This window comes from Neopsephotus bourkii, unplaced genomic scaffold, assembly GCF_033783945.1.
Source record: "Neopsephotus bourkii isolate Nb327-2 ecotype Australia unplaced genomic scaffold, CSIRO-AGI_Nbou_v1 NB_1328, whole genome shotgun sequence".
NCBI lineage: Eukaryota > Metazoa > Chordata > Aves > Psittaciformes > Psittacidae > Neopsephotus > Neopsephotus bourkii.
In genome coordinates, this window is record NW_026901808.1 from 904546 (window position 1) to 932045 (window position 27500).

Consider the following 27500-nt stretch of genomic DNA (forward strand, 5'->3'; position numbering starts at 1 on the left):
CACGTGGTATTTGGATATTCTGTAATGGATCATTGTTCTGGAAATGTGCTTCCAAGGGCTGTGAAGCTGTAAACAATGCAATCTAGAGATGAAATGGTGTCTCAGACCTCTTCCATTGTTATACTGCACCGTAATTAGAGTAAGATAAACTCCTCTCACTATATTCAAACCTATATATTTGCAACCTGTTATTCCCTACCCACCCCACCAAACCCATGTTCTTTGGTAAATATCATTTAATTTATCTTCCATTATACAACATTAAAGTGTTCTTTGGTAAATACCGCTTTAATTTATCTTCTGTTCTCAGACCTTCATGCCTCCTCTCTGTGAGTACTACTAAAAATAATCATCACTTAAACAAAACATTAAGAATTAAAGTCCCAACAAAATATGAAGAATGCAAAGGTAATACAAATCACCATGAAAGTTTAAATCTACTTGATAATCACAGAAGATGCGTATAACATTTATATGCAGACTATTTTTGCTACATGCAGTGAAAAGCAACCAGGAGAAATTAAAGGAGGGGAAAAATAAACAGAGCTTATGATTCAGTATTTAAAATTAAGTATGAAGCAATATAGATGCATTTTTCTTCAATAAAAATCTCGGTTTCCTTTGGCTATGAAATGAACTATTCTGCAACTGCCACCTTTATTTTAGACTAGCAACAGTCAGAACCACCTACATTTTAAATTTGCTTTTATTGCCATAGAAACGTATGTTTGCTTTAACTAAAAAGGAAGTCTCCTGGCTCAGAGCCAATCATCGCCTTTCTATAAGATGCACTACAGAGACATAATTTATTCATCTATATATCCATCCTTGTACTCTCTTAAGTAAGATACATCCACCTCAGCTACAGTGAAAATCACGTTTTGCATTACATATTTATACATTTGTATTTAAATGAAAAGGCTCTAGTGCAATCTAGATTATCATAAAGGAGAGAATTACTTCAAAATTATTTACGCTCTTAAATGAATCCAATTTCAAGTATAATTTAGCTGACTTTTGCTTCAATAGTAATTTAAAGCTTAGAGCAGTCATGCACCATCTTATTAAATATTTGTAATTAAACCTTTCCATGTTCAATAAGTGATGGCAAACAGGTCAAAGCACACTGAAGAAAATGGTATTTGTTCTCTATAGCCACTGACACCAAGGAGAATGCACATAAAAATTAAAGATGCTGAGCCCTGATAAATATATCCATGCAATTTTAGTACCAAAAGAAAGACCTACACTCTTTCTGTCCTGAAGTACTGTTCTACATGGCGAAGTGCCTGGAAGCCCTGACAGCCCCAGTTCACACAGGTTCAGGCACACGGACACCCCATGAATGCCAGTGGGTTCCATCAGCCCCAGGCTCACCAGTGCAGACTAGCTGGCAGAACAAGGCTATCGTTTGTTAAAGCAAAGATGCTTGTTTGGCAACCTATGATAAAAACTGTCATTTCACTATAAAAGGACAGAATAAACATGCAGCATGTTCAATTAAACTTACAGCAGCTTGAACTCTCAGCAGTTTCTTAGCAATTCTACAACTTTCCTTGCAACCAAAGAGGGGGAAATAACAACAATCTTCAGTGTGCTGAGACTTAATGTTGGCCTGAAGTCACCTCTATAAGGGGGGATTTGAATGCTTTCTGAAGTATGGCATGTAAAAGCACAATTTTTTCAAGCCATTGCAATCTTTAGTTACAGAATAATCGTAAAAGTAACTCACGATATTGGAGAAAAGAAAATATTTCTTCATTCATAAATCACCATGGCTTCATTGTGAGATAACTTACTTTGATTAGATAACATTTTCCATGACAGCTTTAGTAAATATTTGAATATCCATAGATACTGAACTGGTTTTGGAAACATTATTTCTTGTTCAACAGAAAAAAATACTCAAGCTTGGTCAGAATCGGAAAATTAGTTCAAAACCACGTTATCTATAAGTGCAGTATTTAACTCCGAATGTTCACAGAAAACATACAGAAACTGACCAGAGCTAAAACAGTGGAATGATCCTTTCCTCACAGGAAAATGACATTTAACAGAATAGTGGTTTCCTGGGTGGGAGAGGAAAATACTAAAACATCACAAATGGCTTTTGTTGAAGGAACTGTGAGGTTTTGCTCTTTGTTGGAGGTGGGGGCTGGTTTGGGTTTTTAGCAAAAAACAAACAGGAAACCAGAGGTGGAGAGGGTCCAGTCTAACTGATTCTTTCAAAACCTTTTTGCTTTGTCAATTTAGCTATTCAGAACTTTGTTTCTACAGATATTTCTAGATCATGGTTGAAATACTGCTTCATATTTGTGAAAACCACAATTTCCAAAGAGTTTATACTAAAATTTAAAGTTTGCAAGGCATTTGTTACAGCTTCACTTTAACACTTCCAAAACAAACGGATCTAAGAAACTGCAGTTTCCCCATAGGCAAGTGACAAGCAGAAAGTCTAAATTAATTAGATAAATTATTCATTGTGAATTTTTCATGCAACATTAGCTATCTCGCACACACAGACACATGCTTCAACCATAGAAACCCCCTCTAATCTACATGAACATATTCCAGAAGACCAGTAATATTTTAGAATACAAATTAGTATTATAAACTTCCTAGGAAGTACTTCACTTACAGAAACACCGCATGAAAAGCATAAGACCACAGACACATTCATCCAGATGATAAAAGCCAGTTCAGCCTTCCTATTCTGGAGTGAAACAATATGAGGAGGAAGATTTTTCCAGGGATGTGGCTCTGTAGCAAGACTAGCACACTACTACACCGTCAGTGGGCATCACTCACTGGGCATCACTAATGGTTATGGGGATATAATTAGAAAAACAACCATATGGGAAAGCAGAAATCTAACTTTTTGCTGACCAAAAAATTATGAGTGAAACACAATTCTGAACCTGTTCACCACTTGTAAAAATTACAGCCAAACAAAAGAAACTGTTTCGTATCTCCTAGACAAAAGCACTAGAACAAGATACATATTCTGGTCAAACAGTCAACATGGAAGTACTACACCATTTTTCATTTCTTTTAAAAAGGAAGAAGTCCCAACAACTTCCTTTCTTCGCATAGGGAAAGTTGAAGAATATTTGTGTAAGGGCGCATTTGAAATGGATACTTTGGGAGTCACAGGAGCAACGTGCTCAGCAGTAAACAACATTAATGTATTCTTTCCTTTTTCTATTTTCAAATCCATCTTCTGTCAAACAAAACACAATCCACACATGGCAGCATACCAACTGTGACAGACTTCACTTTGGTTGACAAGATTTACTGAAATGCTCAGTGCAGGAATATTGTTGATAAACTATCAGGTGTGCAAGGATAGCTGCTTATTCTGAACCAAAGCTCTCAGGTTAGCTAGAAGAATAAACTGTCTTGAAAACAGAAGAGATTGGGGAAAAAAACAAAACCCTACTGCTGTTATTTTAAAAGGCAAGAGAAAAAAGATGAGCACTAGACAAAAATCAGGCAGACAATACCTAGGTGAAGGTCATCAGAAAAAACACAGCCTTACTGAATTGCACAAGCAGAATATGGCCTTACATAAAAGAAGTAAATGCATACACTGCTCAAATTCCTTTTTCCTCCCTAATGGTTTCTTCCTGTTAATAAAGTACTTCAATTTAAACAAGCTCTATAAACACTGTATTCACCTGACCGCAGAGCCGAAGTAACACTACTGCTGCTGCAGAACCATTAATATCTGATGGGGGGACTGCCCTTGTACAAAGCCTGTCACCCAGGAGGCAGCAGAGGAAGATCGGCTCTGCACTTACATGGTTCTTACAACACTGTAAAGCAATATTAAGTAAAAGAATAAGAAGAAAGCTTTTTTAATTTTAATCATTATGCTGACAAGGCTGAAATGGAACCAACAGGTAAAGTTTGCCCAGCTATGTGTCACTGGTACTTCCATATAAATATTGTTATTAAGAACTTTAAATCCATTTTAGAGTTTCCACTCATCTTCACAAGGTCAGAGAGCAAAGAAGCTGCAAGATTATCTCCAACTTTTGCCATAGAACATGCTCCAAGAGCTAAATAATGAATCATATTACAAAACTCAGTGAAGTGTTATAATTATTTCTCAGTAGTCTGAAAAAAAATTTCCCCCTATGCCCATTAACATTTTCACACAACACTGTATATTTTGTCTGAATCCCTGCTGCATGAAAGCAGGCAGCTCAAGTGGGAACATTCAGCTTAGTATTGTGTATGCAGTGCAGATGCTGGATCCAGCAGGGAAACGATGAAGAACCAGGCCTCTTCCTCCCCCACTGCCCCTTCTTTTTTAATTAACTGAGCTCTTGAATACCATTAGTTGCTCTTGAGATACCATATTTTTATTATTTCTTATGAACAATATACATAAATATAAAAAGTAAATCTGTAACTTCAGAGGAAAAACAAGTATCTCAGTGTAACCATGTCAGAGAAAAGCAAAGGCTCAAGGAGTGAGCTGTGAAGGCAATGTGAAATTCTAAATTACATTTCCCATTTCTAACACAATCAAGCTGCCACACTCCAGGCATTCTGCCTCAAAGTGAACCTGCTCTCCAGCCCTGTGACTCCAACGCTCATGGTCATGATTTGGTTCATTCCAACAAAAGAGGAAGGAACCTGGCAACACAACAGCAGCAACAAATCCTTGTGCTGCAATCTGGAAGAGGTGATTGCACCACCATCCCTGGCAAGGCCAGCCCAATGCCAGATGGCTCAAGCCATTTCATTCCTATCCTGGCATTAAAATCTGATGACTACCTTTTACCAAACAAGCTTCTCTCTCCCATGTCCACCCAATTCCCCAGGCTCCCTTTCCATAGCAGCAAATTCTGTGTGTTACAGACAGTAAGAGTTACAGGTTACTTTATCCCATTTCTCCACTAAGGAACAAGCCTCATAGCTGTTGAGAACAGGTTTGCCTCCCAACAGTGCAAGAACTACCTCCTTCATTTCTCCCTGCCCCACCTTCCCCCTATTTCTTGTCTTTCCTGCTTTCTTCACTCCTTCACTATTACTCATGTTATGCACATACATTCTTCTTCTTGTCAACCAACAATACTGCCCCCATGTCCTTCAAGTTCTGTTTTACTAAGAACCTTTAGTCAAGCTTTAGTCCAGCTTTCCTAAGATCTCACCATGTCACACTATTTTTGTGGATTTCCCCTGGACTAACTGGGAAGGAACTACTGCAAATACATACAGTTCAAATGCTGTTTAAAGTTCATTTTATTACATAGAACTCTTATAGTAACAGGCCAAGTTATACACCTAAGCACTACTTCCAGAAAATCAATGGAATGTGCCTAGCTTGCTGTCTTCTCAAACTGAACTGAGCTCCTAAAAGGCATGGAAACTGGGGACAGAAGCCGACAGCTTCCAGAAATTGATGTAGTCCAAATCAGATAGATTAGCTGGTTTAAACACACACACAAAAAAAGTAGGGTTTGTGCTAAAAGAAAAAGGTTGGGTTTATACGTAAATTTTCTGTAAATCTGAGGTACTGTAGCTAGCTCTAACATACTAAACACGAAACAGAAAGAATAACACCCGAACAACCAGCCACAAATGCCTGATTTTGGCTGTTTGTAAGAAAGAAAAATATGAACTATTCTAGTTAAATTTGCAGGGGTAGGTGGGTGTAGGGATTTGTTTGATCTTTAAGCACAAGTTACAAACTCCTACTCCCCTGGACACAACTTAAGCAAATCATGCTATCCTTATTCACAGGCTCTCCTCCAGTCAGTTTCTGTTCTTCTCATGGAAGGATGTCAAACACTACTCTTATTCTTCCAACAGTTTTCTTCCATGCTGAAATATATGTTTTCACAAAACAGATGCCTGTTCCCAAGCAGCGCATAGGGATCAGCTGAATGTTCAGCGGTGCACTAATACTGAAGTGGAAACTAGTACTGTTTCCAGACATCTAGTCCCACAGGCAACCTCAGATGAAGAGCAGCAGTTAATATTACCTGAACAACAGTGAATACAGCTTCAATCTGTGAATAATGTTATTTGGCTTACAACAAAATAATTACACCCAACTTTATTTTTAAACCAACAGAGATTAAGTCTTTTTAGTTTAGTTTTATTTTCCAGACTTGTAGCTTGAATTTTCTGTAGGCTTCAGAAACTGTGAACTAATATAAAGCCAATAACGCTGTGATTGGAAAGCTAATTTTGCTTCCAGAAACTTCATAGTGAAACTGAAGCAGAGAAAAGAAACAAACCCAAACGAAACCATCCTCCCTCACAGTGCCTCCCTATACTCACATGGAGTTTGTTTACAGGGTTTTGCTTTTTCCTGTCCTTTAGGACTAATGTACATGAAATCCGTCTGGACAAAAGAAGAGTTTGCTCCAAAACATACATCTGAAGAAGCATACCCCAAAGAATTTTATCTTCAGACAGGCAATTAACCACCATTTCCAGATAAATGTTCAATTTATTACTTCTTCACATTAAGTTAGCATATTGAAAACCAAGATGGAAGGGCCAGGTTTTGTCCATAAGCCACTGAAGCAAAGACAACTTGAAATGCCCTGCCATGTGAACACACACCAGGATTCCAAAGTATATAGACATGTCCAAACTCAGTTAGATGCACAGACTGAAGGTGTAAGTAGAGCTCTAAGAAACAATTATTTTTTAAAACATAGCATTCATATTTCTCTACAAGGCAAAAAACAATCACGTACTTTATACACTAGATTTCTCAAAGGTCATATTTGCAAGAATAAGTCAGCCTTTTAACAGATTTTAAGGATAAAAGGAGAACCAAAAATCTTATCTCTCTGTATCATTTGCTTAATGCAGTAATTCATATTTCAAATAATCCTTGCCAAGTTTTGTAGAAGGATTTTTCTTGTTATCAGATAGTGCAGTGAACTGGGTTAGTTCACTTTCTCAAGATCAAATGTCTCCACGTTTTATTTACCTGCATTGCATGAAGTTTAAATTATCCGGAGGAGTGTGGGTTTTTTTCATGGGTTCATCTCAAAACAAATTCTAATGAAGACATACACAGGAATAATTTTTGTTCTTAAGAGAACAAATAATTCTACATGTCAAATGGTTAAAATACAAGAATGAAGATATACCTCTCAAGTACCTCTTGCACTGGCCACACTTCCCACAATACCCAAAGGCAAAACCCGCCTGGAACTCACCCTGGCACTTTGTATTGCCACAAGCAAGAATTTCAGGCTGACATGACTACCAACCATATTGGATTTGGGATTTTCTTCAACAAATCCTTAGCCAAACAACTTCAGCCCCAAAGATTTCCATGTAATTTCACAGTTACAGGTAACAACAGCCACTTAATATCATAACTTCAAATAAGGATTTGAGTGCCTGGAAGTGGGATGATTCGGAGCTCTGCCCAGCCCTACCAGAGCATCGCAGTATTACCAAGTTTCATTAAATAACATTCCAGCTGATGTCCAATAGTAATAAAACTGTCTATAATTTTCAACACCAGGCATGTCAGGAGGCAGGCTAGGATAAAAACAACTCCCAGAAGTTAGGGGAGAATTATGATAAAGAATGAAACCATTGCAAGTTTCCAGCATCTCCCTAGAAAGACGCATGTCAAATGATTCCAGCCAAAGTCATAGCCAGGAATACTAACAAGCTAAAATATTACTAAAGAAGAAAAGGTGCAAGAAATAGAAGAAAACTGGAACCAGGAAGGACTGAGGGTCCAGGTCTCCTGCCTAATAATATCCTATTTTAACTGACAGTTAACTGGGCAAAGTTACGAGCTGAAACATAATGGTAATGAGCTGATTTTACCTTTATACCATAACACATTTATCTCCAACATGGAAATACAAAACCTAAAAAGGAGACTGACTCACTGATCCAATAGGAAATACATCAAAGAAGTGAGTCAAGCCTACAGGAGTGAAAGAGCAGCATGGATATGTTTTTCTTGGTCTCACGAAGAAAAAGCTACGCTATTAAAAAAGTGTATTAAAAATAACGAAAACACAAGAAAATGCCTGATCTAGAAGCAGTGCCCATTACATAACATTCTGGTACAGACACAGAATGGCAAGTTAAACAATATTACAGAGTAATGATGCATTTTCTAAACCACTCTGAATTTCACAGAAGCAGCATGGTTTCCATGCACCACTGAGCCCCAGCAGTTTTACATGGCCAGAATTACTGAGCATAATGCGTCCAGAAAAGACATCTTCATGATCAGAAGGAGACACAGATACACAGATAAGAACAGATAATAAAATGCAAAGGTCCACGGGCAGAGCAGATAAGGTCAAGAGTCTCAACCTTTGGAGAAATATGGGACAAATATATGGCCAAGGATATTACATTGCTCTCCTACTGTAATTAAGATCCACGGTGACACGTCCTTCATTTACACAAAAATAAATGTCTAGTCTTAATGCAAATGATGTTCATTTCATCGAGATGCTAAGTTAGGAGTACAGTCATCATTACAAATGTCACATGAAATACCATGCATCCTGGCACATCCCAGCTCCGTACTGCTACAAAAGGGGCGTGAGGAAAAGCCAGGCAGTTTGCAGATGCTTTCACCCAGAAAGGCAGTACAAGCTGATACTTTTCTATGATTTGCTTTGACCAGTGGAGTGTTGTCAAACATATAGCAAATTAATGATCTATTTAAAATGTCTCCATTGGATGTTGTTATGATTTCTGTCCAGTCTGAGATGACCACCAAACTGGCAATCTGGAAAACTTTTACCAACGGCTTGCTAGTAGCTTTATTCTTATGTACAAAATTGACACATTAAATTCACACCGAAGTGCTTACTCTAGAACTAGCATTACAAACCCACGCTGTAATTCACTTAGGAACACAAGCAATTTCATCTATACCTGTGTAATTAAGCCACTGTGCTTACCTACTTGCTGTGATTTTATCGCCTGTTTTTAACTAACGTGCAGTACAGAATCCCTGACCTAACTGTACTAAAAAATACAATTCAGCAGCAGTGAAAGTCAGACACGTTTTGCTATGAAGAGCCCCAGAACACTCTCCTAGCAATGTCTTTGATTCTTCATTCTGTTGCAGCCACCTTCTGACTATTGTCTTCCTTTAGGCTTCAGAGCCTAAGCTGAGTACTGGGGAATCCACTGGGGATCCATAGCATATTTGACGGGGAAATCCACTTCACACCTACAAACTACCGTCTCCACAACTCTTGGTGAGCTCTCTTTTACATCTTCCTCATAGTCCTTTTACCCCTGATTTTCCTGTCACTAGCTCCCTTTTTGCAGTACAGCCTCACAAGCCGAAAGGGAGATGATGTTTGATGATGATTAGCTAGATTTGACCAAGATTCAGCTCATAATGTTAATGCAGAATGTGATGTTCTCCCATTCGGTTCTTGAAGTGTGTCCTGGGTTCAGCAGTCACAGTCATTTTTCTCCTTCTTAGTAGCTGGTGCAGTGCTGTGGTTTTGACTTTCAGCCTGGGAACAATGCTGATAACACCAATGTGTTTAGTTGTTGTTGTTTACTCTGTTTACTCTGACCAAGGACTTTGTGAGTCTCATGCTCTGCCAGGGAGGAGGGGAAGCCAGGAGGAAGCAGAGACAGGACACCTGACCCAAACTGACCAAAGAGGTATTCCATACCACAGCATGTCATGCCCAGGATGTGAACCTGGGGGCAGTTACTTGGAAGGGCTAGATCACTGCTCAGTTGGGCTGGGTATCGGTAGGCAGGTGGTGAGCAGTTATATTCTCTTCCCTTGTTATTTCCCTTATCATTATTATTATTGGTGGTAGCAGTAGTGGTTTCTGTTATACCTTAGTTACTGGACTGTTCTTATCTCAGCCCACGGGAGTTACGTTATTTCGATTCTCCTTCCCATCCCTTCGGGAGCAGGGGGAGAGAAGGGGGGAGTGAGCAAGTGGCTGCATGGTTCTGGCTTGCTGGCTGGCTTAAACCATGACAAAGTTCAAGGCTACAAAACCAAAAGTCAGACTGGGAGTATAGCACAGAGCATGCAAAAGCAGTATTCACAACTGCCAGAATAAATGCCATTTGCATAACCAGTCACTGGGAAAGCATTTGTCAAAAAGATACATCCTTTTCCAGCTACCAATCTGAAAATGCTAATATATAAGCTGCTAAGCAGTATCAGCAGCAGTGAACTGGATGAATGTATTGGAAAGGATAAAGAAATGTGAATAATTTGCTTAACAGGTATTGAACATTGATACAAAAGACTTCTGAAACAGAAGCTTCTTGCTGAGGGAATCTTCATTATTTTCAAGACAGAAGCTGCTTGATGACCATGTGGAAAAAGCAATGGACTTCTCTGGTTCTACGACAGACACTACAACCAGACTTTGAAGAAAGCAGTTTAAACAACACAGATGAAGTTCCCCTGTGATTCATTATTTCCCTGACCTGAACAGTTGATGAAACAGTTACAAAAAGCGTTACAGCTTTCAGTGTGGGACTGGAGAACATGTTACGGCTGCATTCTGTTACTCCCTTCAGAGAAGGAGTCAAACACAGACCTATTTTCACTTAGGAAATGATGCCCTAAGAAACTGGCAAAGATGCTCATATTTCAATTAATGAAAAAAAAATCTGTTCTTTTTCAAGAAAAGACAAGACAGAAAAGGAAAAGGCCCTTCTAGGCAAAAGTAAGATGATTTTCAATCTACAATCTACAAAGCTATCTTTCCTCGAATGCCACATACACGCACTGTCAGCTCAGGGCCATTTAAAGCTTTTTGTAAAACTGGTATGATGTCCACAACATCTGATAGGAATTGCTACTATCCTTTATCATTGCTATTAACTACCGTTTTAAAACACTGTCTGCCACAAATGGGAGAAATGAAAACAGAAAGTACTACAGCAATATATATACTAAAAAAAAACCCAAGCAAAAGAAAAAAAAACCCTGTGCAAATACACATGAAAAATGAAATATAGTCTTTGCAGAAGCACGCATTTTAGTTGTCAATACCTAAACACCATGTAACCAGGAACAGTTGCTCTTGCAAGAGCACAAGCTGCTCTTACACTACGCATGCCAGATTCAATACTGAGGATTCAGGCAACTCCTCAAGAAATGTAAGTAGTTACAATTGAATACAATTTGTAAATACAACCTGAAAGTCGCAGAAAGGTAATAATGTATGTCTTGATGTTGACATACAACATACCTTTTTGTAACAATGAAGACTTTGGGTTGAATGGGATGAAGTACAATACAACCAAGTGATAAACAAAAATGAAAGCCACTATATATCTAATGCCTATTTGCTAAACACTTATAACAAGTGGGACAGCATATACTTCCCACTTTTTTAATGCCCTTTGGTGACAAACCTGAAGCTGTGGACTACCTGAGAAGAAAACACTGATTCTGTGTAGCCAAGCTTTCTACTAAAATGTGGTTGAGTTACCTAACCTCCAGGACTACAGTAAGTTTTCTGGCAAGGCAGGGGGAAGCCAAGAGATCTGCACATTCTAGAATGCCAACAACCTCACAATCAGTGTGCCAGTCCAAGTTACCAATGTATAGAAGACTGATTTAACAACTGAGCTGGAGTCAGTCCTAATGCAGTCTTACAACAAACAGTGAAACAGCAGCATGAGGAAAGATTTAAGCAAGAGAAACAAGGTCATACCCCATAGCCCAGTGACTGAAAATAAGTGACTGGATGGGGCAAACATCTGTTCCTTTTCTTTCTACAAAGCATAAAAACTTTAATGCTACACATTAAGTGGCCTTTCACAGAACTGAGCATCCCAATTCCTAATTAGGATTGAGAACCTCAGCAAAGGACTCTAAACTGTTCTATGAACATCCACTTCTGCTTTTTATTGGATCAGCTTCAATGAACTTCATTTCCCATGCCTCCCCATGCCCCAAAAACTGGAAAAAAAAATCCAAAGCCTCAAAAACATAATGGGAGTAAAAAACTCCTGCTTCACAGCAGTGAATATTTTGAAAATCCCTTCACTAGCATGTGTCAAATGACTTTTTCCAGATACACAGAATCATAGAATACTTAATTACTTATTGTAAGGCTCAAAGCCAAGCTCAACGAGGCAATGAGATTAGGCATTATAAGATGTTCAGTCTCAATTTACACAGATGTAAGATAACTTGCATTTGTCTTTCCACCAGCTTTGAGAAGTTACAGTGTTTTCCTATCAGTGTTTAAAGAAGTAAGACAAGTCTTACTTAAGAGCCTTACTTGAGATTCTGGCTATATCACTTTGAGCACAAAGCCAAGGATAAGTATGTAGAGGACAGAAAGTCAATGGAATGGTAATCTTGCTTTTTAAGTGCACGCATTGGTACGTACATAAAATTTTGAGCAATTATGGCATAAGGATAAAAAAAGAGTAAAACAACCAGATTTTATTTAGATGCCTTATTTTCCTGGGGGCAGTCAAAAAGGACTGTCAGAGGTTGCATTTACTGAAAAAGAATTTCTATACTGCATGCCTAGTTTTCTGAAGGCTTTCCAAACTTTCCAAAGGCTGCTTGTCTAGAATACAGTTGGCCAGGATATGGCCTCTGGGTATTTCAGGCATGTAAAATACCTTCGGACCTCCCTAGTGTCTGTTTGGCCTTTTACACTGATGAAAGAAACCAAATTTTATTTTAATTATCTCCACTCTTCATGATGGGCATTCTTAAACCGAGTGATTTGTTGAGAGCAGCTCTCACCTAAGTGTAGGTGGTATAAACTTAGAATTTTACACAACTTTACTTTTTCCTCACTTAGAAATCAGAATCTAATTTAAAACTGTAGGATCATAGAAACAACTGTTCATTTTTGAAGCTACCAGTATACGAAATATTTCAAACAACAGCAAAACAGACAAGTAAAAGCAAAACATCATGTTCCCACAGGCTACAGCTTCAACATTCCTTCTGATTTTTATCTCATTTGGATAGGCAGAGAGACCAACAAGTATTCAAGATACCTGCTCCAACTTCTTTTTCTTCTTCTTCAATGCTGTTTTTGATACTGTCATATTCTTCATCAATTGCCTGGTTGCCACGCATTTGAGACAGGATTCTCCGTGCTCTCTGAGTCTGGCCTTTCTGAATGAGCCAGCGAGGACTTTCAGGAAGAAACAGGAATCCAAAGAACTGTATAACTGCTGGAACAGCTGAGAGTCCCAGCATGTACCTGGAAATAAGTAAACAAAGAAATAAATGCCTAACATTTGCCTATGAGAACATGCTATGAGAAGACTCGGCTGACTGAGGAATATGCCTCTTGTGTAAGGAGATGCCAGTTTTACTTTTGAAAATGTCTAACTATAAGCAGAAACAGTGAAAAAAAAAAAAAACATTTTACCAGCACAGTGCTTAACACCAGCTCTTTTGGAGACTCTGCCCCTAACTCTTCAGCCAGCTGCAATGTTAGATTTTAAATCAAAACTGAATTTGAGATGCCGGAGCAGAGGAGGGGTTACTATATTAAGGATAGTTCTCTACTCAACAAAGAATTACCACCAGCCAGAGAGTCATGCTTCCAGGGATCAGCAGTGACACCTCTGACAACACCCACAGATATCATGGTTCACTCCTGCTGACGTGGGGGGGGAAAAACTGTGGAATACAAGCAAACCACCAACATTCATGGGTTGTTCTGGTCTGTACACATCAAATTTTATATTCCTGAAATAAAACAGTAAGAAAATTAACTAGAACTGCAGACCAGCATATAATTTGGTTCTGTTCTTTAAACCTGACCTTTTCCCATTTGCACTTCACTGAGATATTTTTTCATTTCCATTAAAGACTTTAAATGGTGCTGATGTTACCTGTACATTATTGTAGCTATCCCAAGTTTCACTATCAGTGGTTATAATCATTAAAATACCTCTAGGAAATAGCCCTCAGACTAAATACTGAGGTGGTCTGTACTCATAAACAGGTTCACACCTTGACATCAGTCAGAAGATTAAGGAGACATGCTAATCTCTCTTCTAGCTCCTCTCTTCATGCAGGCTTTCACAGGGACGATTCACCAGTCCCTCACCTCTGTGTTTTCATAAAGCATGCTATGGATGAGACTGCTAATGGGAGTAGGAAAGAGCACAGTGATCATGGAAACCTTGTTTCGGGGCAACAAACCTAATGTTTTTGTCAAATCCAAACGCATTTTGGATGAAAACAGAAAAAAGACTTTCTTTAAGCCATTTGCAGGTTTAAGACAAACATAAGCAATACAACAGGGCAGAAAACTGAAGAATGAGAACAAGAACACTCAAAGGTAATGCAAAGAGGATGGCCATCCCAGGACAATGTGCACGCAAGCCAGTCTTCCCATCCCCATGTTGACCCCTCAGGTTCTTCTTAAAACCAGGAAAAATCTCCAAAGGTCATATAAGTAATCTTGCTCTAGAAAGAAATCTGTGAGCAGATTTCTTACTTTCTAACACTCTAACATCTCTTATTTGCTAACACTTCAAGAATGGTGTAGCTCATCGTTAGTTAAAGCATGTGGAAGGATTATTAGTTGAGTAGTCTTCAGCCAACATATCCAACAAGTGTCACTAACTCACTTATGTTTCCATTCCTCATTCACTAACATTCTCATTAATAGTCCTCATTTCTTCCTATGATTTTCCCTCTCCACAAACATTTTGTAGCTGTATACAGAATAACCTTTACACATACATCACTGAAGCTCACCAAATTGTATATTCAATGTCTGCATTAGAGTAGTATTTAGAAAGCTCTATTTCAAATGAAGAGTAAAACAAAACCATGGAGATTAAAACCACAATCACTGTATTCTGTCATACTGCAAACAAAAAGACCTTTTAATGCATCAAAATAAACAGATTTAGTCTTTATACTCATATTACCTAATTTCTGTTCCTTCAAAGCCCTTCAGTCCCTTATATGCAACAGAGTCTCCAGGACTAAGCAGCTAGGTGCCTGCAATCATCTTGGGAGGCAAAATCAATTGAGGCCCCTGAAAGCTCAATCTAGACTGTTAACGCTACCAGTTGGACTGTATTGAAGAGATGTTTATCGCAAGCAAGACAAAAAAGAAATGTACAGAAAGTGCTCACTCATGTCAGCTTCCAATTGACATGCTTCTCATCAAAGCTGAGAACAAGGAGCAGGCCAGAAGGAAAACATTCAGTTAAGAGCATACATCCACTGCAAGTTCAAGAGTTGACGCAATTTTCAGATCAAGCAATTTTGATCTAACCAATTGAGAGTAAAAGCAGGCAATTTTAGATGTCTCATGCATTGAGACAGCTTTCAGAAATCTAATATAGTTCTTTCCTATACAGAGTACAAGGCTTTGCATTTGAAGGCAGATGTCTAGCAGACCTGAAAAAATCCAGCATGAAATTTAATAAGTCTGCTGTAACATTTCTCCTTCTCAGACATACTGCTGCAATACTATTAAGATGGCATTAGCCAGGTTTATAAAGCTAGCCTGACATCAGAGTAAGGTTAAATATTTGTTTTCTTTGGTTTATTTTTAATTTAATATCCAGCATTCCCTAGAACAAGCAGAGCAAAGAAAAAGTAAAGTTCCTTACTCTAACTGGAGTGTAGCACTCCAGTACTTAACCATTCAGTCACTAAGAGCTACAGTAATCGCTGTAATTTTCCTTCTTATACGTAATGCCTCAGGAGTGAACATCTGTGATTTCTTCCCGTGCATTCACTGGCCACTCTTCCCAGGTGACATACCATCTGTACTCTTCCCTGCTCAGTGTTAGGCTGCAGAAAACTAACTGCTGGCAGACAAGTACACAATACCAAATTAACAGCTCCAGCACTGCAGGTAAGAATCCTTGGATAGCTCACCACTACCATAGCCTCAGCTTCTGCCCAATGAATCATCAATGGTTTTACTTCACTCAATCCAGCGGAACACTACTAAAAACAGCATTAGCAAAAGTTATCCAGCATGAGCCATCAGACTGCAAGTAACAATTGCTCCTCTGGAAGACTGGGACCACCAATGTGAGAGAAAGCTCTAAACCAGGAAGCAATAGATCACTAAGGCAGTCACACAACTGTAGTGTATGGCATAAAAGAGGCTGAGAGAACTGGGTTTGTGCAGCCCAGAAAAGAGATGATCCAGATGAGATCTAATTGCATCTTTCATAACTGAAAAGGAGCTCGTAAAGAAGATGGAAAAAGATTCTTCTCTTATGTACACTGTGAAAAGACAAGAGTCAACAGTCGCAAGCTGCATCAGGAAAGTTCAGATGAAAGAATGAGGGAAAAAACAATTCTTCATAGTAGGAGTAACTGAACAAGCTGTCTTCGAAAATTGACATGTCCATTGTTGGAGATTTTCAGAAGCCAGCATCTCACACAGCTCTGATCAAGCCTCTTTGTCTGACTCAATCCACAAGTTCTAGATTTTACTTTCCATTTTTTTTTAGTTCAGCTAGGTTAAAGGCCTGAATTATGCCAGAGTAGAGGGTTTTTTGTTCTAAGCAGAAGAAGCTACACCAGTGTGGAAGTCCTCAGAGGAGTTATGCAGTATTTCAGTGGGTGTGGCCTATCTAAGGTATAGTGGCATGAGTGTTTTACACAAAGATGAAATCTACATTTGACAAAGATTATTGCCTTCCACCTAATCTTCTACTGTAGCTAAATATATCTACAAAGTAACATATCAAAAGACAGTAACTTGCATGTGTGTAACAAACCGGAATGATCTTTTTCCCTTAAATAATCATTTACCTACAAATGTACTTGTCAATCCTGTGTCACTGCTCAATTTGAAAACTGGTACGTTCCATATCACAATGCTTATCTTTCCCTAAGAAGCCCAGAAGTGCTACAAAAACTCAAGCTAAGGAGTATCTTAGTTTACCTGAACAATTAAGCAAAAGCCACCAGTCCAATAAGATCAGTATCTGACATATACTTTGTTAGCTTGTATTTTTCTTCCAATGTGCTACTATTTACTGAAACACACAGGTAATGAACACTATGTGTGTTTATGTGTTCATGAATCATAGTTCCCTATGTGTCAGGGCACTAATAGGGAAAAAAAAAAAACAACAGACATACATCCACAGAAGCTTCTCCCAGCTGAATCCCTACTCGCTGAAGTAAACTGAAATCGAAAAATCTGCCTAAACAGAAAGTGCACAATGTCTCTAACAGCAGCAGGGACCCAGAGCTCCACTTCTAAAGAAATATCTTGTCCATTCCTCTCACTGAGCCCTATGCATAAGGGGCCATTACGTCCACAAATTATTTTGGCTAAAAGGTAATTAAAAATAATGAAGCAATTACTGAATAATTGGAATCAGGTATCAAACACTTCAGTTTGTATCTTACTTAGAAAAGCATTACTGCATGTCATTAAGTTTCCTCAAAATTGAGCGTATTTCTTTACCTGCAGAAAGGGATTAGCAATCCTACAAAACTAAGTTTTTCTTTCAGTGAAGGCTCTTTCTTAATTCTCCATCAGTGGACACATAGTCTGCCAGAGAATGCAAATGCAGTACAATAAAAAGGTCATGAAAAGCTTCATGTAAAAATGCAAAATGCTATTTGTATATGAGCCAAGGTAACCAATGCATTTTCAGAAAGCACAAAGCAAAGCTAGAACTTAACATTAAATTAAAATTAACTCATCATTAAGTGACTATTTTTTAAGATCAAAATATTACATCTTCTTATAAAAGAGGCAAAGGAAACAACTGCATGGACAAAAATGAAAAACCTCAAAATTCCGGAATCTTCAAACATACACAAATTAAAGCATAGATTAATTAAGAAAACACTAACTTCTTATTTTCATGCATATTCAACATTTTAATATGCATTTCTTTACACATTACAGAAAGATCAGCTTCCAAGTTCTTCTATGTACCAAGTCCCAAATTAATTATTCCTAACTTAAACCTCCGATGACAGTGCACCTAAAAATGGAGCTATTTAGCTCCATTACAAGCCAGAGAACCTGATATTTAACTTGCAAAGTTTTGCGGGTGGTATCCTTCAAATTAAAATTTTCAAATAGCAAAATTACTCCAGCCTGTAGCAACAGAAATCAAAGGCCCTACAACATGTGTCCCTTTCCCAAGAGTGTTTGAAGACAAGAGCACACATAATTAAGCACAAGTTTCCAGAAGTTAGAATGTACAATGTAAGTTATTCCTCCTACACATTTCTGTTAATTATTTTTTCAAGTCAGCAAGTAAAATACCAAGTCACTGAGATTTCTCATCGCTCTCAAATGACACACCACTATAAATACAGCAGGTATATGGGTACAGTCCAGAATCACTTAGCATTGTCTCCAGCAAGAACATACTATCCAGAAAGTAGAATAAAATAGAATCATATATTCTATAACTTAAGCTTTCAACTAGGAAGTCATGCTACAATATCCTTCAGTTGTGTGCTCAGTTTAAGAATACTCAACATACACCACTATTTTGCAAATAGAGCATCACTCTTCCTGGAAATTCACTTTCTGAAAAATCACCATGTAATTATTCTAAATGCAAGAGGCAAGTTACTTTCATAAACATGCCAACCATTCAAGCTTGTTGAGGCATATTTATTGCTCATCCATTTTAAAGTTTAGCAAAATCAAAACACCTAAGCATACTTTGAATATTAAGCCTAAGTGAAAGCAGTACAGATATCATTTATGAAGACTTAATTATTAAAGTTCCATTTCAGTATACAGCTTTACCACTGTAGACATAAACTCTATTTTACCAACAAGAATTATAACAGCTGCCAACCAAATCACAACCCCGCCAGCTTTCCTTTTAGCAAGGAAGATTCACAAACCTCCATCCATCCTTCGCGAGGTAGCTGAAGATTCCATCAACGACACTTGCAAAAAACTGCCCTCCAGTGATGAATAGAGTGTTAATGGTGACTAATCTGCCTCTTAAGTGTGGCGGAGCAACTTCTGCGATGTACACTGGCACAGTCATAGATGCTACACCTACAAAAATAAATTTAATTACGATTATAAAATAGAAAAAGATTCTCTATCTCCTTTTCATCATAAAATAGACCATTTTGTGCTGCTTTGGGCTGGAGTGGAGTTAATTTTCTTCATAGTAGCAGTTTGAGGCCGTGGTTTGGATCTGTGCTGGAAACAGTGCTGATAACACAGGGGTGTTTTAGCTAATGCTGAGCAGTGCTTACACAAAGCCAAGGCCTTTTCTGTCCCTCACAGCACCCCACCAGTGAGCAGGCTGGGGGTACACAGGGAGCTGGGAGGGGACGCAGCCAGGACAGCTGAGCCCAACTGACCCCAACTGACCCCAGGGATATCCCACACCATATGGAGTCACGCTCAGCATGTAAAGGTGGGGAAGAAGGAAGGGGGGAGAGTGATGGCATCTACCTTCCCAACTAACCATTATGCATGATGAAGCCCCAATGTCCTGGAGATGGCTGAACACCTGACTGCCCATGGGAAGTGGTGAATGAATTCCTGGTTTTGCTTTGCTTGTGCAGCTCTTGCTTTACCTCTTAGACTGCCGTTATCTCAACCCATGAGTTTTCTCACTTTTACTCTTCTGATTCTCTCCCCCATCCCACCGGATGAAAGTGAGAGAGAGGCTGTGCGGGGCTGAGTTGCTGGCTGGGGTTAAACCACGACAGGGCATGAGAAGCAGTGGCTGAAACTGACCTGGCTTTGGTGTCCAGTAGCTCCATGGAACATCACCTCTCCTGCCCTGAATGACCACCATAACACGCAGAGCCCGAAGTCATGGACTAAATGAACTCAGTGGACATTTATGGATATTTTAAAGTTATTTCACAGGGATGGTCCATAAAATAAAGGAATGGTATCTGTGTAAAGCATGGGAAGGGTGGTGGTGGGTAATAAAAATGTACTGGATAGCGCAGGACCTGAGCATGATGTAAATGGTATGGAATAAGGGGTGGAGAATGTGCTGGTTTGGGCTGGGATGGAGTTAATTTTTTTCATAGTAGTTAATATGAACTATGTTTTGGATTAAAATTAGCACCTATGGTTTACAAAATTAATTCTATCTCAGCCAAAATCAGCACACATTTAAAAGGAACAAGCTGGAAGAATTTGATTTCCAGGTTCCAGAAGATGAAAGAAAATACACCTACTGTAAGGAGGTGATCCTGCCACTTTATCTGTTCTCGTGAGACCTCACTTGGAGTATTGTGTACAGTTCTGGTGTCCTCAACATAAAAAGGACATGGATCTGTTGGAACAAGTCCAGAGGAGGGCCATGAGAATGATCAGGGGACTGGAGCACCTCCTATATGAAGATAGGCTGAGAAAGTTGGGGCTGTTCAGCCTGGAGAAGGCTGCGTGGAGACCTCATAACAGCCTTCCAGTATCTGAAGGGGGCCTATAGGGATGCTGGGGAGTGGCTCTTCATTAGGGACTGTAGTGATAGGACAAGGGGTAATGGGTTAAAACTTAAACAGGGGAAGTTTAGATTGGATATAAGGAGGGAATCTTTCCTGTTAGGGTGGTGAGGCACTGGAATGAGTTGCCCAGGGAGGTTGTGAATGCTCCATCCCTGGCAGTGTTCAAGGCCAGGTTGGACGAGGCCTTGGGTGATATGGTTTAGAGCGAGGTGTCCCTGCCCACAGCAGGGGCGTTGGAACTTGATGATCTTAAGGTCCTTTCCAACCCTAACTATTCTGTGATTCTATGATTCTAATGCAAGAGACATACCCAGAGCAAATGGGCAGACACACTCTGGTTGCTACTGGCTGTATTTGCAATACAGTTCAAGGTTTGATGTAATGACACAACAAATAACACTTGTCAATTCACACGGCATGTATACTAAAATTATTAAAAAGCATAAATATATTTATAGCTGTGAAACAAGGAGATACTGTGATCCAAGAAAGCACATGTGAGTCAAAGTGACTGAAGATGCCAAGCACTCACAGCTCCAAGTTTAAACAGAACTTTAGCATGGTTTCCACCTCCAAGAAAAAGCATGGCCAAGCACTATTATCCCTATTATTATTATTAGTACCATGTAATTTCATTATTGTTATATAGAACAGATTGTTTCTTGAGTTTTTTAAATGTTTAAAAGCATTGCATATGCAGTGTTAAGAACTTTTACTGCCATAAGGAAGCAAGGACTGCCTTTTACTCTGTCACACACTGGTTGTATTTCCTATGAATTATGCTGTTATGGTTTAGATCCAGCTGGTAAGTCAGCACCACACACCCACTTGCTCACCCCCCCTTTCCCCACCCTCTGCAGGACAGGGAGGAGAATCAGAAGAATGTAAACCCCATGAGTTGACATAAGAACAGTTTAATAACTAAAGCACAATATAATACGAATGATAATAATAATAATAGCAATAATAATAATAATGGTAATAACAGGGGAAGAAAATATAAAACTAAAAGGAGAAAGGAAAAAAATAAACCCAAGCGTGCACAATATAATTGCTCACCCATCCAATACCAAGCCTGACCTGAGCAGGAATCTGGACCTTCCAGATCACTCTCCCCAGTTTATACACTGGGCATGATGTGCTGTGGTATGGAAGACCCCTTTGGCCAGTTTGGATCAGGTGTCCTGTCTCTGCTTCCTCCTGGCTTCTTGTGCCCTCCTCACTGGCACAGCATGAGAGATTGAAAAGACCTTGACAGGGATAAGCATCACTTAGCAACAACTAAACCATCAGTGTGTTGTCAGCATTGTTGTCAGACTGAAGCCAAAACACAACACTGCATCAGCTACCAGGAAGAAAAATAACTCTATCCTAGATGAAACCAGGACATAGGCGATGGCTCTACATGATCCATTTGGGCAAAAGAGAGGAACACCCATGAGGAACACACACAGAAGCACGCTCACACACACAGACTGTAAAAACAGGAGTTCAACAGCATGCAAAGAGCAGAGCTGGGAGCAGTACATGTTCTGGTGGTCCAAATTCACCAACAAAGTCACACCATTTAAAGGAAATTTATATCCCTGTTTTCTTAAGAGAACCAAAAGTGCCAACCAACAGCAATTTCTTTTGTAGCAAAAACTAGCAGTACCTTGGCAGCACACGCACAAAAACACATTTCAGCTGAAGCCAACTGACATACAGCTTGAGTATGGCCAAGCACCAGCAGAGACATCACACCTTCCAGCTTGGGGCACCTCTACTGGGTCCACACCAACAGCTCCATGCCAGCATAGACCACTGCCACACCCCCAGCGAGAAATGGGGTCACCTAAGGGTGTGCATGTGGCTCCTGAAACACACCTACAGTTCCCAGCTCGTGTCATGACAGAAAGGCTTTGTCACAAAATGGCTTCAGCCAGTGCCTCGCTGCCTGACTCACCAACTAAGAGCACAAAATCACCTTTAGTAACAAGGTTAAAACTGCTGGGAGCCTCCAAAAGCCTGAGCAAGGAATATAGATTGTTTAATAATCAAATGGCATCAGCAGATCTGTTGTGATGAGAGGTAAACACTCACAGCAGCCTCTCAGCGTGATAACCCAGTTCCCGGCAGAGCCTCCCAGGACACGCTAATGCCTCCTCCTCCTCCTCCTCCTCCTCCTCTGACCGACTGAGCAACCCGCACGGAATAATAAAAACCATGGAAAAGTGTCAGGGAAAAATAAAATCATTAAAAATTTATTCAACCATTTCTCAAAGCCAACCAGAATGCACGATGGAAGAAAGCATTCCCACAGCCCACTGCGCGTTTGACAGAGAGGCAAATTTTCAAACACAGTCCACCCTTAGGGATACTTCTCTTACATCTTTCACATCAGCATTTGAACTAATTACAGTTGAAGTGATGGATATAGCACACATATGAGGAAAAGCCTTTATGGGAAATCACAGCAGCAGGTCCGCTTTCTGAGGAGCCGCATGAGGCAGCAGCTCACGCCGAGCGGAAAGCAATGACCTGACAATGGCAGCAGCCCTGGCATGGGGAGGCCAGGCCTTCCCATTCCCCAACCTCCCCTCTGCCTCCAGCATGCCACCTCACACCTCACAGCTATCTTCCCACCGCCGGGACTGGCCTGGCAGGATACCCAGCTTCATGGGGCCAGGCACTCTGCATGTGATGGACAATGGAGGGCTAGGAAAGGCTCAGCAGAAAAGAAGCATAGAGTAATTCCCCTGCTACACCCTAAACAAGCTTCTGATAACCACCAGCTTTGGGATTCATGACTCAATGGCCCAGATTTCTGAAGGGTTTTCTTAGAGACCATTCATTCTTTGGCTCTCTGCTACTCTATTTAGACTAATCATCACTAAAAAAGTCATGGGAACTCAAAGATGGGGGAATAAAGTCTTCTTGCCAGTGGCTATTTTATCATTTGCCCCGTAAAAACTTTCCCTGCTGTTTGCAAGTGTAACATGGAATAAGAAAAGATGATTGAATGCAGAGCAGCAGGAATGAAGAGACGAAGCACTCCAACACAAAGCTGACAGACATAGAAACAGAATAAGGTCTTGCAATAAATGCAGGGAAGAAAAATATAGTTGTGTTTCTGTCTTTCAGGAGGCACAATGAGAAAACTGACCTTACATCCTTCTCTTGGAAGCTACTGAAGGTCAGTCCTCTTTAAAAGCTTTACTAAAATAACACAGTCCCAAGGATACCTGTATGTGGATTTTACTGGAAAGCAGTTAGAAAGATGTGCACAACCAAAACCAACATGTGCTCTGTAAAAAGGCTACTTTTTCCCCCATTAAACTGAAGGCTGATTTTACACAGGATATGCAGAGAAATCTTGTTCAAAACATGCCAGCCAAATCTGCTTGTTGGGCATCCAGAATGCAGAGCCATGCCACTGATCAGATCAACAGCTACGGCTAACATCCAGGGCACACCACCAGTCCTAAGACATTGAGAGAATCACCACTAGCCCCGACTAACACGACACTTGGCACTTCCACGTAAAACTAAAGCCTGTTGCTGTAACATAAGGGTAGCATGAAAGTTAAAATGTGTTGGTCTTGAACAAGAGGCACCATGTAGCAGGAGATTGACAGTTTCTGCTGTGATCTTGCCACAAAGTTAAGACTACAGGAATTAGCAGAGGAAGGGGAAGCTTGCACACCTCAACAGTCCTGTCACAAGTTAGCCAATGATACCAGCTATTCAGTTGGTATTAATACAATAGCTGAAATTATTTCTTATCAAACCTGCAATAAACAGGACGATTTCTCAGGAAAACCTAAGGACCTGGAGTATTAGTTCACAATCACACAGAATCCTTTAGATTGACAGGGATATTTGGAGTCATCTAGTTCAACCCCTGTGCAAGCAAGGTCAGCTAGAGCAGGTAACCCAGGAAGAAGTGCAAATAGGTCTTGACCATCTCCATAGGTGGATCTCCAATCAAAATGATTCTGAGATTCTGCAGCTTCCGCGTAACCTTTATCACCTGAGACTTTTCATAATGTTGCTATCAAAGCCATCCTTTTTGGCTTTGAACTCAGACCTTACTTCCCCTACTAAGATTCCCAAAACCTATAGGTTCAAAACATCAAAACAAAAACCTCAGTTCAGATGATAAATTATGTTACATGTTCCAGTTATCATTTAGATACCAAAACATATGCTTTGCTACTCCAAGTCTGAAACAGAGTGTGGCAGGAGGTTTGGGGAAATAGGAGGAGGGAATAAGGAAAGCCTCCCCAGTTTGTCTGGCTGCCATCCAGGAAGCATTCACACACAAAAGCAAAGTTGTTTCTAAAAAAATCACTAGGAGTAAGTTATTCTGAAACAGATCAAAATAAGGAAAAAATCATACCACTTTAAGGAAATAATGGCTTAGATTCCATAATGTTATTTAAATTACATAGTTGTTTTCAATTGCCTTAGAACGCATCAATGTTCTCCAGATTTTTCTCCTCTAGTTTCAATTTAAGACAAAGGAGAACATCAGAGAGTAAGTTCTTGTGAAAAGGCACAGTTGGATGCAAGGCATTAAATGCTAATCAACTACAGGAATCTCAAATACATAACCAGTATTCATTATTTAGTTATTTTAGTAGCTAGATATTAAAGACATCTGAAAACAAAGAACAGCTTTCCTAGCAAAATAAATATGGCTGCATTGGAATCTTTCATTAATCTTTCATATGAGAATGTTTTCATTTACAGTTAGATGGCATTTTATAATATGCTTTCACTGTTAAACTTCTCACACCAAATAAAAGATTCTTACTGCAGGCAAATATGTTACTACCTAATAAAGCTGATAAGTGACGAGGCATGAGGAAAAGAAAATGAAACAAATTAACTGGAAATCTGTCAGAGAAAGTTTAAGCTCTATATTGTGTACCAAAGCTATGAAATCTGAGACAAGAGAGCAGCAAAGCCCAGTCTTTACCCACTTGAGTAACCAAGGCATTAACCTTCTGCCCTTATTAAAGAATACAGTTAAAAAAAAATAACAGAAGGTTCCTTAAATTTAGACAACAAGATGCATCTAATTATTATGTGGGAAGCAGTAGAAGACAGGATGGACTGAAATAATCATATTAAATGTCTTTTCACTTCCAAGATCATAGGAGAGTAATTATTAGAACTGCTACTACCATCTGCAGACTTTCTGTCGGAAAGCAGAGACAACAATGCACAGCTCAATTTTAAGACAATCAATAGAAAGCAGGTGTGAAAAGGCATCTTAGAAACACATTACCCCCCAGAAAGGTACTTTCAGTATGAATATGTAAGCACTATAAAGTAGGCTTTAAGAAGTTCAGGATTGAAGTCAATAAACCCACTCACAGGAGAGATAAAAAGGTCATGAAGGAGAAATCCTATGATAATTAGGAGAATTAAAAATAGATTTTAAGAAATGAGGTTAAGGCAGCAAAACAAAAGGCCTAAACCAGGAATCCTAGTTCTTGTTTATAAAAAGCAATGGGGAATATAGAACTAGGGAGATGGAATATTTTTAATTTATTGCTGCTGTTTAGATTCCTACCCAAAAGGTCCAAAAGCATAACTTTAAAAAAACCCTTACCCATTGCCATCAACCTTTTACACTTAGGAATAAAGAGGACTGATGGTATCTAGAAATGCTAAGGAGGCATGCCTAGGAGCTGGTGTTGTTCTCTTCCTTCCTCTGTCCAGCTCACACTGACCCTTTGCATCAACAGCAGGTAAACCAGGGAATTCAAACAGCTAAGGACATCCACCTGCCCATTATGGGGTCTGTACCACTTAGGTTCCTTTAAACAGTTCAGAATGAGTTCAAAAGCCTGTACTGGCCCCTAGGCAGGACCCTCTATAATAATGAACTGCCATGGGACTCAAGGCTGTCCAATTGGAAACTAAAATCAGGATGGGAAATAATCACCAAAAAAAACCCCAAACATAAAAGATATCCCTGATTCTATTTCAGAGTACAGTCACCGAGCAATTAGTCTCTACTAACTACAAAGAATATTCACAGCTTATTACAGAAGTATGTATTTTTAGGAGTTCTAAATGAATAGGCAGAAACACTAATTACTAAAACATCTCCTTTCAGGAGGATACTCTTGGGAATGAGGCATTCTTCACTAACATATAAAGCTGTACTGAGATACTTCACCAAGGTAATAGTTTTGTTTCTTCACCTATCTTAGAATGAATGTGTAAGAGCAAATTTTCATTAAATGTTAAACTTTAATGCAACCAATTTTAAAGTTCACTTAATTAAGAAGCTGTGCATAGTGGTATGTTCTACTTGTAAAGATTCCAAGCAGCTTTAGCAAATGATTCCACAGGCGGAGGAGGATTTGTGGAGGCAACCTGATGAAGCAGCAAGTACATAGCACAGAGAATCGGGAATTAAATATTAATAAACAGCTTAATAGACATTGTTATGCTATGAGAAAGTCTGAATATGAATTCAAGGCTTGGTTGTTTGGCTTTTGGTTTTGTTTGGCTTGTTGGGTTTTTTTTAATTAAATAGTAAATTCCAAACAGGAACAGAAGGAAATTTGCCAAGGCACAGCTGAACACCCAGCTAATGCTTTCTTCCAGCAACTTCGCAGGAAATCTGATAAATTTCTTGTATCTTGGATCCTGGACATGCAATCTAAATTTAGTGCCTTGAAACACTATTGATCCCAGAAGTACATCAGATTATACAGAGAAAGAGACTTTCACAAAGTATTTTGTTCCAGTTGTGTTCCCACAAATTATGCTCCAAGGTTTTTACTTTACTTGTGACAAAAACAGCATTCTTGCCAGCCGATAATTTTTGAACACTGCTCACATCTGCATAGTAATGCTCAAGAGGGTAAGGGCAACACACTGGTTAACTTTTTGAAAGTGACAAGTTCCACAATAATTGTATATTCTTTACTGTCAATCTAAAGAAAATCCATTTAAGTACTTTGTGGAGAGAAGAATGTCTATCATTGATAGAATGGGTAGATTTTAACTGCAAAGGATATTTATTTTAAAAGACCATTAGCATTCACGAACACAGGAGGTGTTGGTGGCTGCCAACAATCAGCCACGTCTGTTCTAC

The 27500-nt window shown here is 39.3% G+C and overlaps 1 protein-coding gene across 2 annotated transcripts in view; it reads right to left on the reverse strand.

The window, feature by feature from the left end:
* SLC2A13 (solute carrier family 2 member 13) overlaps nt 1–27500 on the reverse strand; it is a 156004-nt gene that overhangs the window by 105391 nt on the left and 23113 nt on the right. For both annotated transcript variants that reach the window (XM_061366238.1, XM_061366237.1), the window contains exons 2-3: nt 18818–18977; nt 12988–13196 (exon numbers count right to left, since the gene is read on the reverse strand). In XM_061366238.1, the coding sequence (XP_061222222.1) occupies nt 12988–13196; nt 18818–18977 (369 nt within the window). The remainder of the gene's footprint in view (nt 1–12987; nt 13197–18817; nt 18978–27500) is intronic.